Here is a 14,108-nt window from a genome sequence, read left to right on the forward strand (position 1 = left end):
TTACTTCTGTATCATATTATTTCTTAAAGGATAAAAAATGGAGTGGGCTGTCAAAGGAGAAAAAAAGGCTTGTCATTAATGAAGAAGTTGATACTTTTTACAAAAAAGTTCAGGAAGATGCTGCAATTCATGAGGTTGTTGTTAGTTACGATCAAGAAGAGCCCAAGAGTTCTTCGTTAGAAGCAAGTAGCAATAATAGCATTAACCTTGGTAGTTATCGTTCTTTTGAAAGTATCATAGATACAAGCTCAGAAGAAATTAAAAATAAGTCACTTTTAGAGGAAATTCGTGTTTGGGCAATTCAATACAATGTTGAAAATAAAGCATTGGATGATTTGTTAAAAATTCTTATAACAAAACATCCGGAGTTACCTAAATCATGTAAAACACTTTTAAAATGTTCTTCGACCCATTTGAATATCTCAAAGATGGGTAGTGGAGAATTTGTTCACTTTGGCCTAGAAACTGAACTTATTAGGTATATAGAATCTGGTTTGCAAAGCTTTAGGATAAGTTCAGATCGATATAATTTACTTTGCGCTGAAGCTACTCATTTTCATTCTACACTTATCACGTTAACATTTAATATCGATGGGATGCCTTTATTCAAATCCTGCTCTAAATCATTTTGGCCTATTTTAGCAAAAGTTAATGAAAGTACTTGCCTTGAGCCTTTCATTGTATCTCTTTATTTTGGCACAAATAAACCGAATGACCTGAATAAATATTTTTCAGGGATTGTAGAAAACTTGAACAATTTAAAATACCCAATTGTAGTTTCAGGACAGAGGTATCTTATTAGAGCTTTTTGTATTGTAAGTGATGCTCCGGCAAGAGCATTTATAAAGGGTATAAAGTATTTTAATGGTTACAATGGGTGTGAGTATTGCAGACAAACTGGTAGCTATATTAATGGAAAGGTTGTTTTTGATAATCATGATGCTCCTGCTCGAACTGATCAACAGTTTTTGAATTTTCAAGAAAAAGATCACCAAAAGGAAATGACGGCAATTGGTAGTATTGTACATCCTGTTACTTGTGTGCCAGCTGAGTACATGCATCTGTTATGTGAAGGTGTGTTCAGAAAACTTTTGTTTTTATGGGTTTCTTCAACATGTGTGTACAAAGGTTCATTTCGCATACCACCGTGTACTCGAGTTGCTTTATCAAATAAGATCGTTGAAAATGGGAAACACATGCCTAAAGAATTTAAACACAGAAAAGTGAGACCATTGGTTGAGATGGACCGATGGAAAGCAACTGAATTTAGAACTTTTTTTATTTATTTGGCACCACTAGTCATGAGATCTTTTCTGCATCCCAGTGTTTATGCTCATACTATGCTTCTCAATTTTGCAGCATTCATTATGCTTGGATCAGATTTTTTACCAATTATGGATAACATTTCCTGGTGTTTGAAGAAATTTGTTACTACGTTTGCAGATCATTATGGTAAAGGTAATTTAGTGTATAACATTCATTGTCTTTTACATTTAGATGAGTTTGTAAAAAACCTTGGTCCACTTGACTTTTGGTCATCATTTCCTTTTGAGAATAAATTAAGGCATATTAAAAAGACCATTAATTCCAACACCAATTGCCTCAAACAGTGCATCAATAATGTAATTAGAAGTTCAATTTTCAAAACATTATCGCCATCTTGCAATAACTTATTTTACTTATCTACACATTCACCAGACAATATATATCTCACCTCTTCTGGAATAGTATGTGTTACTTCGTTTGTTACCGATGTTGTGTGTAATGGAAATGTAATGACTTTATATGAAGACGTGTATTCCCATCCATATCCTTCTTCATTTATGCATATAGGTTTGTATAAACACTCAAATAGTAATGTATGCAATGTTTCAATAATTAACAAATGTGTGTGTATTCCTTGTGAGAATAGTATATTTTACATTATTCCATTTGCTTCTAATAAATTGTTTAGTTATTGATCAAAATACCAGAATTATTTATATAAACTATTAGTTTTTGAACAGCATCAAATTTTGAACTGTTTAACAATTGAAGACATTTGTACTTTTAGCACTTATAGTCTTCAATTTAAATCTTGAAAAATGACTTTTATCTAGTTTTTAAATTTTGTATTTAATTTTAAAAAACAGTTTGTTACATAATTAGTTGTATAACCAATTTATATCAGTTGCGTAAAAGATGTTTAATTTTTTTATGAGTTTTTTAGTGTTATTTTTTTATAGGCATTCTTATGAATTTTATATCTATGTAATAAAGATATTTTTTATGAAATAATTATATATAGAAAAGTATGAGTTGTTTTACCTATTTTTTATTTACTTGATATTGTTAATTTATATTGCTATAGTCCTAGCAAGTATTGGGAATTGATATAGTTATTTTACTACTATTACTTATGCAAAATTTTTTTTATTGAATTATGGTAATTCTCTTGTAAACATAGTGTCATCAGGGTGGCAAATACCCTGTAAATATTGTGCCAGCCCAAAACGATATTTACTGAAATTATCTTTCCTAATTCCTAGAGTTTTTTATAATATGCACAAATAGTTTATATTATTTATATTTTTTACAGTGTAAAGATATGTTTTATATTGTTCATTTCCTTAACGACAATACTGTGGAGTATGTTCCAAAGGAATGGCTTAATGGAAACAGCGAGTGTATGTGGCCAAAATGTAGCATGACTTCATTAAAAGGAATGCGCCGGAAGAGACAGATTCCCAATAAAGATTGGGAAAGATACAAAATACGAATTTTATCAACTGCAGGTAAAAACACACATATGTGTGTTTGTGTGTGTGTGTGCGTTTAAGTTATACCTGGTTTATTAATATTACTTTAATGCACAATCAACTCACATTTTTGTTACTTTGTACTACTTTGACTACTTTGTTACAGACTGTGAGGAAAGAGCATTAGAAAAGTTAAAAATATCTGAAGAAACAAGTGATCTTGCTTCAGAATATGAAGGTAATTCATGTCGTAGGAAGACAACATCAAAACGATTATCCCCTTCATTATTTGCTTCTCAAATTCATGGCAATATGTCTAGTGAAGATGATTCTGATTTCAACATGCCTACATCTCTTCAGCAGGCTGTCATTTCTGTAAGCTTATAAAGTGACTTTATTAAAAACAAGTTTTTTTCATTAACTTGCTTACGTTAATGAAAAAAATGTTAAATAATTATTTTAAATGTGGAAACGAAAATATTTATTTAAACATGGCTTACTCTTGTTGATTACAATCAACAAATTTTTATTTTCTTAAATTAGATAAAGTTTTACTAGATTTTAATAATTAGCATAAAATATTTTAGACATCAACACCAGGTAGCCAACCATTACTGCCAATACCACATCATGCTGTAAGTATTAAACATGTTGCTTGATAGCAATACTATAAGTTAAAATTTGTTAATGTTATTATTAGACATTTAATTTTGATATATGATTAGAATGTTTTTCGAGAGATGCAACACCAAGGAAAATCTAGTCAAAGCTTTGTGTCATTACTAAATGATCCTGATTAAATAAATTTACCTTCAGTAAGATTTTTGTAAATTTTATTTTAGTAATTATAAGTTTGCTGTTAAGTAGAATAATTATAATTGAAGATCATTAAATTTAAATATGCATAAATGTAATTAAAGTAGAATTTTTTTTTAAAATTATATCAGGAGTTCTTGCCAATGCCAGACACCAAAAATTCCACTAACACTCTTACACCAATCACACAGTCAATTGAATACCGATTGTCCTCTATTGAAAATTTACTTAAAGGTGAAAAAGCTTTTAAAGTACGTATATTAATTTGTCTATCTTTTAAAAACTTATAACAGTTCGATTTGATTAGATTTAGTAAAATCTGTAACGTCTGCGACAAAAGAGATTAAACATTTGATAGAGCGTATGCCAATTGGTCATACTGAAGAAAGTTTATTTACGAAATCAAGCAGCACAGAAGAGTTAGATGCTGTTTTGTTGCAATGCCAGGATGAAGAAATGGCCTCACTTTTTGCAAGTTGTACTTAAATATTATTGAAAAACTTTTTAATAAAAACTCCGGTTGCATCCATTGAAAAATTAAAAATTCGAATATTTAACCTTATTTTAGATAATACAATTTTTTATATAATTTGAATTCATATATAAATTTTATTTTTTAGTAATCACTTATATATATTTATGTATGTGTTTATACACCTTTGTGTACTTTTAAATTGTTTACTTTCTTTTTCTGAATGTAGATTAACTGGCTAGCAACAGCAGGTGGAAAGTATATATCTGATACGGTACGAAACATTTTGAATGTTTTCATGACTGATGAGTTACAGATGAGTTGTTGTCGCACTGGGAAACGCTCAAACAAATATTCAATTGAGGCTTTTGTAAAGTTTATTGCAAGTAAGCAAAGTAGCTATTCCGTTAGAGTTAACCGTTTGTCAAGTACAAGTACTTATTGATAAAGTTGACATTAACCCTTAATAAATTAATTAATTTTTTGTATAATCGAAATAATAAATAATAATAAACTGATTTTAGTTGCTGTTCGAAGGCATTGCAAAAATGCTACAGACAAAGATATCAATGAAGCCATCACCGCTTCACTGCATAACTCAGCAGATCGTGGTGGTAGACGTATGCATCGAGAGAAGAATGAATAAATAAATTTAATGAAAAGTTATTGTAAATAAATAAAATGTTTGTAAATAAATTTATAACAAAAAGCAAGAAGCATATTATTTTTCATATATATATATATATATATATATATATATATATATATATATATATATATATATATATATATATATATATATATATATATATATATATATATATATATATATATATATATATATATATATATATATATCAGATTTCATGTAAAAAGTGTACTTTCGTTCTGAAAGTGGTTTTGAGCGATATAAGTACTATTGCCACACGTGAGCCACTCCAACGCCATCCCATAATGAGTAGTGGTAAATATATGGCTAATATATACTTCCCACACGTGGGCCAGATGAACCTTTGCGCACAGATGAAGTGTGGCTTTCGTTCTTATTTAGTGTGGTTTTAATGCTATAAGCATTAAACCCACATATGGCCCGCACTAAAGCCATCCCATTAAGAAGTGTGGTAATGATATGGCTAGCAAATGCTTCCCACGCGTGGGCCATTTGAACTTTTGCGCACAAATTAAGAGTGGCATTTGTTCTTATTTAGTGTGGTTTTATTGCTATAAACATTAAAGCCACATATGGGACGCATCAGCGCCATCCCATAAAGGAGAGTGGGAAATATATGGTTAACATGCAATTGCCATATATGGCCCACGTTAAATTTTCTTGTCGGGACTAGTCTAATAGAAAGCAATTCGTCTACCACGGAGAAGAATTGCTTCCAATTGATCTCCAAAATAGAACATTAATTGAAATAAAATGTGGTGTTCCACAAGGTTCTATCATTGGTTCACTTCTCTTTTTAGTATACATCAACGATCTAAATAAGGCCTCGAACCTAATGAGCATTATGTTTGCAGATGATACTAATTTATTTTTATCTAACAAAGATATTAGCAAACTTTTTTCAAATATGAATAAAGAACTTAAACAAATTTCTACTTGGTTTAAATGCAATAGACTAACCTCAAACATTGACAAAACAAAGTGGATCCTTTTCCACTCCTCAACAAAAAAACGCTTTTTACCTAATAATTTACCTAAACTTTATATTGATGAAGTAGAAATAAAAAAAGATTCCGCTTTAAAGTTCCTAGGTATTTATCTTGACGAAAATATGACATGGAAAACTCATATTAATTATATATCAACTAAAGTTGCAAAAAGTATTGGAATCCTCTATAAGGCCAGAAATTATTTAAATAAAAATAATTTAAAACAACTATATATTACTCATTTATTCATAGCTATATAAGCTATGCAAATATTGCCTGGGGAAGTACAGGTAAAAGTAAGTTGCAACGTCTTTACCGCCATCAGAAACATGCAATGCGAGTAATATATTTTTTAAATCGTTTTTCAAACACAAAATCTTTATTCAAAGATATGAATGTATTAAACGCTTATGAACTAAACATTTATAATACTTAATGTTTTACGTTTTGTTATGTGAACAACCATTTATTAAATGTTTTTAAAGATATTTGTACCTTTAAAGTAAAGAGTAAATATAGTTTGCGAAATAAAAACTATTTAAAAGAACCCTTTTGTCAAACAAAGCTTAAACAGTTTTGTATAGATTATCGAGCACCTTATCTCTGGAACAAAATTGTCCAGCCTAATTTAAATTCATCTATCTCTTTTTCTGTTTTTAAAAATAAGTTAAAGAATATTATTTTTTCAACGGATAATATATTGAAATATTTTTGAGATGTTATTCTAACTATTTTTCAAATCTTTTGAATAATATTTTGTTATAAACTGTATTATATGGTCTAAAAGTTATATTGTAATTATATAGTAATTTTTTATATGGTTCTGGCGACAAGATCAATATGATCTTCTTCCAGATTCCAAGTTTATATATTTATATTACATGTAAATCACGACATGTAAATAATGTAAACTAAAAAAAAAAAAAAAAAAAAAAAAAAAAAAAAAAGCTGAATCAATTGAGCTTTAATTTTTATTAAGTGGGCACAGTTATTTGCCCAATGCTGATTATGCAGTTATAGATGTTTATGTCAAAAAAATTCCGTATTATTATAACCCTAGTGACTGGTATCATATAATACAAAAAAGTAAAAGAAAGAACTCTTTCAGAGTTGCCGAAACGAATCCACAAGAATTTCTTTACACAAAACCTTCGGAAGAAGCTGTTTCCCACAGAAAAAAATCAACAAATGAACTTAGTCAATTGGCTTAATTTGAGATAAAATTGGAAAGGTCAAACCCAAGCAGCGTTTAGTTCAAAAATAATTTTGACGAGGATGATACCTTTCATGTAATTGTAAAAAAAAAAAAAAAAAAAAAAAAAAAAAAAAAATTTAGGCCAGTAAATTTAAAAAATATAACACAGCCTATATTATATCCGGCGCTACTCGACTTTCTCCCCCCCCTATTTTTATGATTGATTCTGATAGAGAATTTTATGCTGATTAAGAATCGTATAAAAACATGGGTCTCAAAATCAATGGAAAGTGCTCTAATCTGAAGTTGAAAGTACAAAAATATACGACAAATCTCTAATATTCGCCATCTTGAAAAATGATTTTTTTTGTTTTAAAAGTACTAACAACCTGGTATAACAAAAGTATCTTTTAAAAGTACTAACAACCTGGTTTTTATATTCATAACAAAAACTTCTAATTATGGAACGTTTTGAGAATTCATTGACATTTAAATTTATCACGCAAATTTGGTTTAGCTGGGATCATTACTTTGTTGTCTAGAATATCTTTTAAAATTTTTATCAAATAAGTTGAAAAATCTTTTATTGGTTATATACTAAAATAAATTTAGCATTACTAAACTTTTTGCATTAAAAATGTACATATTTCAAACTGTTGATTTTTTTTCTAATACTTTAAGTTAACCCCCCGTGAAAAATTATTTTCATTGTAACTGTCATATAAAAAGGAATGTTTCAGTACTAACTGTCTAGTAAGTTTATTTATCTTAATATCATGGCCCTTCGAAGACCAACAATAAACGAATTTGACTCTCTTTCCTTAACAGAAATAGGAGCAAAATTCAAATACAACATTGAAGCTACAATCCACTGGTGCAGAACTTATGGTTTACTCGCCGAAAGTATGCGTTGTAGTGTATGTAACGTGGCCTGCACACAGCAAGTGAAGAATGGATCAATCGATCAGTTCATTTGGAGATGTCAAGTTAAGCGGTGCAAAAGAACCTTCAGGATAAGAAAAGGCAGCTTTTTTGAGAAATCCCACCTACAACTTTGGAAAATATTAGGATTAACTTACATTTGGGGTAGAAGTGCAGGTAAGAGTCGGGGATTATCAATTAGCGATATAAGGCAAGAGCTTAAGATAGGAAGCGATGACACCATTGTTGATTGGAATCAATTTTGCAGAGATATTTGTGTCTCATATTTCATCAATAACCCTGATCCAATAGGTGGTCCAGGGTGCATTGTTGAAATAGATGAATCTGTTTTCTGTCGAAGGAAGTATCACGTTGGTAGAGTAATCCCACAGCAGTGGATATTTGGCGGATAAAAACCTGCTACTAAAAAAGGCTTTTTAATTCCCGTCCAAAATCGCGACTCTGCAACATTGATTCCAATCATAAATCAATGGATACTTCCTGGCTCTATTGTCTGGAGTGATATGTGGGCAGCTTATAATGATTTGCAAGCTCCTGCATATTTACATGGCACTGTCAACCACACTCGAAACTTTGTAGAACCTCTGACTGGCGTGACAACAAATCATGTAGAAGCTATGTGGTGTCGAGCGAAAGCAAAAATCAAATCAATGATGGGACCAACTAACCGTGAAATGATAGCTGACTATTTGTCTGAATTTATGTGGATGCAGAGATTCCCCGAACATCGGTTTTTTCATTTTTGGGATCAGGTTGTGGCAGCGTATCCTGTTTGACTTCCTCGAAAGCTTACTGTGTGCATTAAACGTTACTAGCATTATAATTCATGCCGAGGACTGGGTAAATCAAAAAAACGGCTATTTTCATAGCCACTTACATTCACTAAAAACATTTTTGCAAAGAACATAAGGAATTCTATTTTTATTATTCGAAGGAAGTTTGTCTTTTCAATTACTCTTTCTTTATTATTAAAGATTTAATATTATCTGAGAATTGTCATAAAATCTCTTATAAATTTAAAATTCATAAAAAGGAATCATGTTTCGCAAGAGTAACACGCTTTATAGCTGGTTTTTCTGTCCGATTACACATAAGAAACGAAGCAAATGAGCTTGTACTAGAAAGTTTCTTATTTTAAGAGTACATTTTTTCAACTCTAATACTAAAAAGTAGTAAAAGTTGCTTAATTATCGAAAGTGAGAAAAAGTACATAAAATGAACTTTGAAAACATGTTATCACGTTTTATTGTCAGCTAAAATAGCTTGAATTCCATCACTGTCATATAATCCTAAGGTTTGTCCCTGAACAGAACACAAATTAGGAGATGTTCCTCGAACCTTAATAAAATAAGTTTCTTATCGAAAAGTAACTAAATACTAATAGTTTCTTAAGATTTAAGTACTACTTTCTTATTTTAAAAAAAAAAAAAAAGTGTATACTCGAGGGAACTTAGCCGTTCATATTAAACCTAAAAAAAAATTTTTTTGTTGTAAAAACCGGGCTGGCATTTTTTGCTTTTGAAAATAACACCAACCGTAGAATTAGTTTTTTCAAGATGGCGAATATTAGAGATTTGTCGTATATTTTTGTACTTTCAACTTCAGATTAGAGCACTTTCCATTGATTTTGAGACCCATGTTTTTATACGATTCTTAATCAGCATAAAATTCTCTATCAGAATCAATCATAAAAAAAGGGGGGGGGGGGGGAGAAAGTCGAGTAGCGCCATTATATCCTAATGATAGAGCAATTTCAAGAGAAACAAAAAAAGATCATGTGTTTATTAAAGTATATATCTCCAATTTAACACGACTTTTACAGGATATTAAGAAAAACACGTGGAGATCAAGATTTACATTTAAATAACTCGAAATAAGATGATGTTTATTTTGATGAATAAACATAAGACTTATGACAATAAATGTTATTTTATTATTTTTGCATAAATTTCTTTTCTTTTCCAGCTGCCAAAAGGTATAAGTCCTAAAATTTTTAAGATGCCATAATTATTTTAATAAATACATTTTTATGTACACATCCTGTACATATCTTGCTTTTTTTTGCAGTTTACACCTCGAAAGAAAACTTTATACACTTTTTTAATTAAATTAATAAATCAAGAATTTTAGGAAATAATGTATCAAAAAACATTAATTCTCAGTTTTAGTGTGTTAAACTAAAACAGCATTGGCTTATGAGCGGCTCAAATAACCCAAAAAAATCAATCCTTCTATTAAAAAATATTAAATATAATCAAATGGAATATTTGTATATAAAAAGAAAAAGCAAAGCTCGAATAAAAAGCCCGAGCAAAAAAGCCGAACTCTCAAACGAAAGTTACAAAATTATAAATTTACTTAGCAAAATCTGTAATTAATCGAATCGAGTGTAGGGGAGAAATACTCCTAGGCACAATGTTATAAAAACTCTACAGCTGTAAACTACAGCCGAAACCATTTCGCCGTATTTAGAGCCGTAAGCCGGAATCCGGCTTACGGCTCTAGGAAAAAAATATACATGTTATAAAACTTTTTTTTTACACTGGAACATTTTCGGCCGAAGCAATGGAAATTTTGAGCCATAGAAATCTACAAATTTAAAAATAGAAACTAGGTTATCGATTATCGATTAATGACCAACCAAATTAAAAAATTAATGATTAATTCGATTAAAGTTGTGTGACCGTTTTAATCAGTTTCGAGTTAACTATTAATCATTTTAATTTGGTGAAACTAATTCTGTCTTTCCATCAAAGAAAAGTTTTTGAAATAAAAAGTCATATTTTTTAAAAGCAATGTCTCCTTTATTTTAAAATGTGCAAAATACATTGAAAATTTTCTCCAATTTAGTACAAAAATGGATTTTTAAGTACCTTAACAAAAACTATTTTACATTATCATTTCGCTTTGCATGTTTACAAAATTTTGAATTTATATTAAAATCCTTTGTCTTCTGCTTAGTCTTAATTTTTTACAATTGGTATTAATCCATATATAAATGCTTTCAATAACTTCCGAATCAATTTGCTTATGAGAAAAAAGGGTGTCAAATAAATAAATAAACAAATATTTCAAAACCTATTGTCAGTCTTCTGCTTTCTGTACTATCCAAATATAGACTTGGTAGTTCTAAGTGTCATTTTGTAGGTTTTAACATAGCAGCTTCTTTACTTAAAACTCTGCCTATATCATTTTAGCAATGCAGTATTGGCATCAAATAGGAAAAATTTTACAAGCACCACAAAGTCTAACATATCCTTTAGCATCATTAAAATAGGCGAAACAGAAACATCTTCTATTCATTAAAGAAGGTCAAAAGTTGCTCTCTATTTCTAATACCAAGAATAGTTTTTTTGTCGGTGTATGTTTGGCTTTCATTCTCTTCTCTCAAGGTACCATCCAATGTTTGCTCTGCTGGAGGAATAACTGGGTGATTTCGCTTACGTTTCCGGTGCTTCCTGGGTCGACGTGACGATTGCTGTTGAGGAGACAGGTCATCATCAAATTCACTAGAGTCACCAAACTGAATGGCTAAGTTGTGTAGAATAAAGGCTGCTATAATGAACTTTGGCACATCCTCCATGTTGTGCAATCGAAATCCATTACCCAGAGAGTAAAACCTTTTCTTCACAACACCAAAGGCTCTCTCTATCACATTCCTGGTGACACTGTGTGAATCATTGTACTTTTCTTTCGCACCATCTGGAATTCCTGGGAAGGGGGTCATTAGCCATTCACGCAGTGGGTAGGCTGAATCTCCCAGGAGTACAGCACCTTTGAAGGGCCGTTGATCGAGAATGTCAAATGATCTCCAGAGAGAACTTCCACGGATAACTCTTGAATCATGACATCTGCCTGGGTGATTAGCATCGACATAATAGAAAGACAAATCTGGCCCACAGACTGCAAGTACATTAATGGAGTGTTCCCTGTAGCGATTCAGAAATGAGGCTTCATCAGCTCTGGGTGGTTCAACATTGATGTGGGTGCCATCCAGGGCACCAGCACAAAGAGGAAACTGGTTGAACTGGTAAAATTTCTCTGCTAGGTCACTGCAAACTTCAGGCCAACGAATGATTTCATTCTTCAGGGAGATGACAGCATCAGCAACTCGATGGACTGTAGCATGAATGGTCTTGGTATCAACACCTCGAGCATCTCTTAACAAATGGTAAAAGGCATCAGTGACCAGGAATTGACAAAAAAGCAAAATCTGGAAAAAGAGTATCCCATTAAAATGTGGTTCTTAATAAATAGTCTTGTTTTGATGATAAAACTTTGCAAGAGAATTTTACGATTAAAATACAGAATCCAACTTATGCAATTTTTGGTTCATATGGAGCACTTTGTAAAAATATTTAATTTCTCTGCTTAATCAAACATTGTTGTTATCTAAAAGACTTTGTTTTTTTTGATTACCTGTTGCCTTGAACTCAGTGGGATGATTTCTGTTTGTAGGATGCTTAAGTTGATCTTCAATTTTATCTTCCAAATAGTTGACAGCTGCTCTTGGGATCCGATTTTGTTGTCTATACACCACATCAGAGACTTCTTCAGTGAACCTTCGATCTTTGAACTAAATATTGTTTTTTTTTAATTAAAATATCCTTAAAATTATACAATGAGATACAGAGCCCACCAACTATTTTCAATCAAATTAACCTTACTTACTATACATAATCTACGTAACCTAAGGTACCTTGCCTTGTGCTGTCTTTGGTGAACTATAGAGTAAAATACTAATCCTAACCCAAAATAGTCCCTCAAGATCTAACTGGAAAGATCATCGAAACCATATGTCCTACTGTTTTAAAGTTTGTCTGAGTCTGCAAAGTCTGAATTTTGTTCTGCTCGAAACTACTAATCCCCAGGATATTATTTGGTTTAGTATATTAGGGTAGCTTAGTTTTTACCTGAATCTTTTAATAATGTTAAATAGGTGGTTTTATCAATGGTGCATGCAAAGCTAGATTACTTTTGCATTTAAATAAATATTTTACAAAAACAAAAATCTTTCAAACTTGTAGTTATCTTACCACTCTGGGCTTTCTCTATTTTCCAAAATGAGTTGACAGGAAGTAGAGCTCCATATCTGAGCTGGAGCAATCAAGATCCAAGTCCATAATAGCTCGATACAAGATGTATTTTATAATTTTAAAAAAATCTCTGTCTGTTCCAAAAAAACTTTGAAAATGTTTGCTTTCTAATTTTCATCCAAAGGATTAACTGGTTTAGCCAATTTGCTTTTGAAATACGACTGTAAGTCAAAAATTCAGATGGTCCTACAGCCGGAGTTTCTACAGCTGTAGAGGTTTTACAGCCGAAAAAGTTTTATAACACTGAATTTCGATTCCGGCTGTAAATTTTCTACAGGCGTAGGCATTTACAGCCGTAAAAAGTTTTTTAACATTGTGCCCTAATGAATTATAAAAAAACCCGTATCCGCGTCCCGCATTGCGCATAAATCTGGGATAATTTTACATAAGTTATTTTTGTAAACAACATGCGTAATTTATTCAATGATATAGTAAGATTAATTTTATTCTTATTATATCATTTATTTAAAATATTTTTCAAGATATAGCCTAAACCATAATAGTTTTTTAATTATAAAAAATATCCACATTTCATATTGGATATTTTATCGAGGAGATTTTTTAGAATTAAAAAAAAAAAATGCAAAAAAACTTTTCTCCTCTATTTTTTTGTAGAATTTTTTTTTATAAGAGATTATTTTTTCTTTAGGCAAAAGTTTTGTTTATTTGTTTGTTAGAAGGGGCGGATAGGGGGGAGATAGGGGCGAACGTAATACCGTGGATACTCTACTTTTTGTAAATCTATAGAAGAGAGTGGTCTAAAACGGGCCTCTCGGTTGAGACAGGCCCCCACCTCATCTAATCTTATGCTTAGCCAAATATTATTAAAATTTAACATTAGTATGTTGTTCAGCTAACCATAAGAAAACTATCCCCGGAAAGAAAAAAGCCCTGTTTCACCCTCACTTTTAAAATCTTTTTTAACCCATTCTTTTATAAGCAATATTGAAAATACTGTCTTTAACAAAATGTTGATCAGATATTACAAAAAGGTAACAATTAGAGGAGTACCGGATATGATATCCGACCGGATAATCCGGTCAAAATGCCGAATATTTGTATATCATATATTTGGCCGGATAAATCACTATAATATCCAACCGGATTTATCATATATCTTAGGTAATCTCTCATCCTACCTGTACACATATTGTTATGCTGTAGTAGTTTCTATCACTCAGTTACAGAAG

At 30.9% G+C, this 14,108-nt stretch overlaps 3 protein-coding genes, 1 long non-coding RNA gene and 1 pseudogene across 5 annotated transcripts in view; all 5 read left to right on the forward strand.

Annotated features, from left to right (window-relative positions):
• The window catches only part of LOC149884580 (uncharacterized), a 3,000-nt pseudogene extending 637 nt beyond the window's left edge, over positions 1 to 2,363 (forward strand). The window contains exon 2 of the transcript XR_016455128.1: positions 30 to 2,363. The product of XR_016455128.1 is annotated as an uncharacterized LOC149884580 (transcript). The remainder of the gene's footprint in view (positions 1 to 29) is intronic.
• LOC149884570 (uncharacterized) overlaps positions 1 to 14,108 on the forward strand; it is a 317,612-nt gene that overhangs the window by 81,688 nt on the left and 221,816 nt on the right. The window lies entirely within an intron of this gene.
• Positions 1,776 to 3,553, forward strand: LOC149884581 (uncharacterized). Its single transcript, XM_090094511.1, has 5 exons — positions 1,776 to 1,859; positions 2,579 to 2,774; positions 2,839 to 3,113; positions 3,326 to 3,373; positions 3,464 to 3,553. The coding sequence occupies exons 1-5, from the start codon at positions 1,776 to 1,778 to the stop codon at positions 3,536 to 3,538; spliced, it is 678 nt and encodes a 225-aa protein (XP_089950637.1). The 3' UTR covers positions 3,539 to 3,553.
• On the forward strand, positions 3,544 to 4,108 carry LOC149884582 (uncharacterized). Its single transcript, XM_090096390.1, has 2 exons — positions 3,544 to 3,788; positions 3,862 to 4,108. The coding sequence occupies exons 1-2, from the start codon at positions 3,698 to 3,700 to the stop codon at positions 4,038 to 4,040; spliced, it is 270 nt and encodes an 89-aa protein (XP_089952516.1). The 5' UTR covers positions 3,544 to 3,697; the 3' UTR covers positions 4,041 to 4,108.
• LOC149884583 (uncharacterized) lies at positions 4,123 to 4,736 on the forward strand. The gene is made up of 2 exons (XR_016455129.1): positions 4,123 to 4,412; positions 4,551 to 4,736. It is a non-coding gene; the product is annotated as an uncharacterized LOC149884583 (long non-coding RNA).

The sequence above is a fragment of the Hydra viridissima genome, unplaced genomic scaffold (genome assembly GCF_058129835.1).
Source record: "Hydra viridissima isolate aposymbiotic clone 2 unplaced genomic scaffold, HvirCarnegie_v1 scaffold_8, whole genome shotgun sequence".
Classification (NCBI taxonomy): Eukaryota; Metazoa; Cnidaria; class Hydrozoa; order Anthoathecata; family Hydridae; genus Hydra; species Hydra viridissima.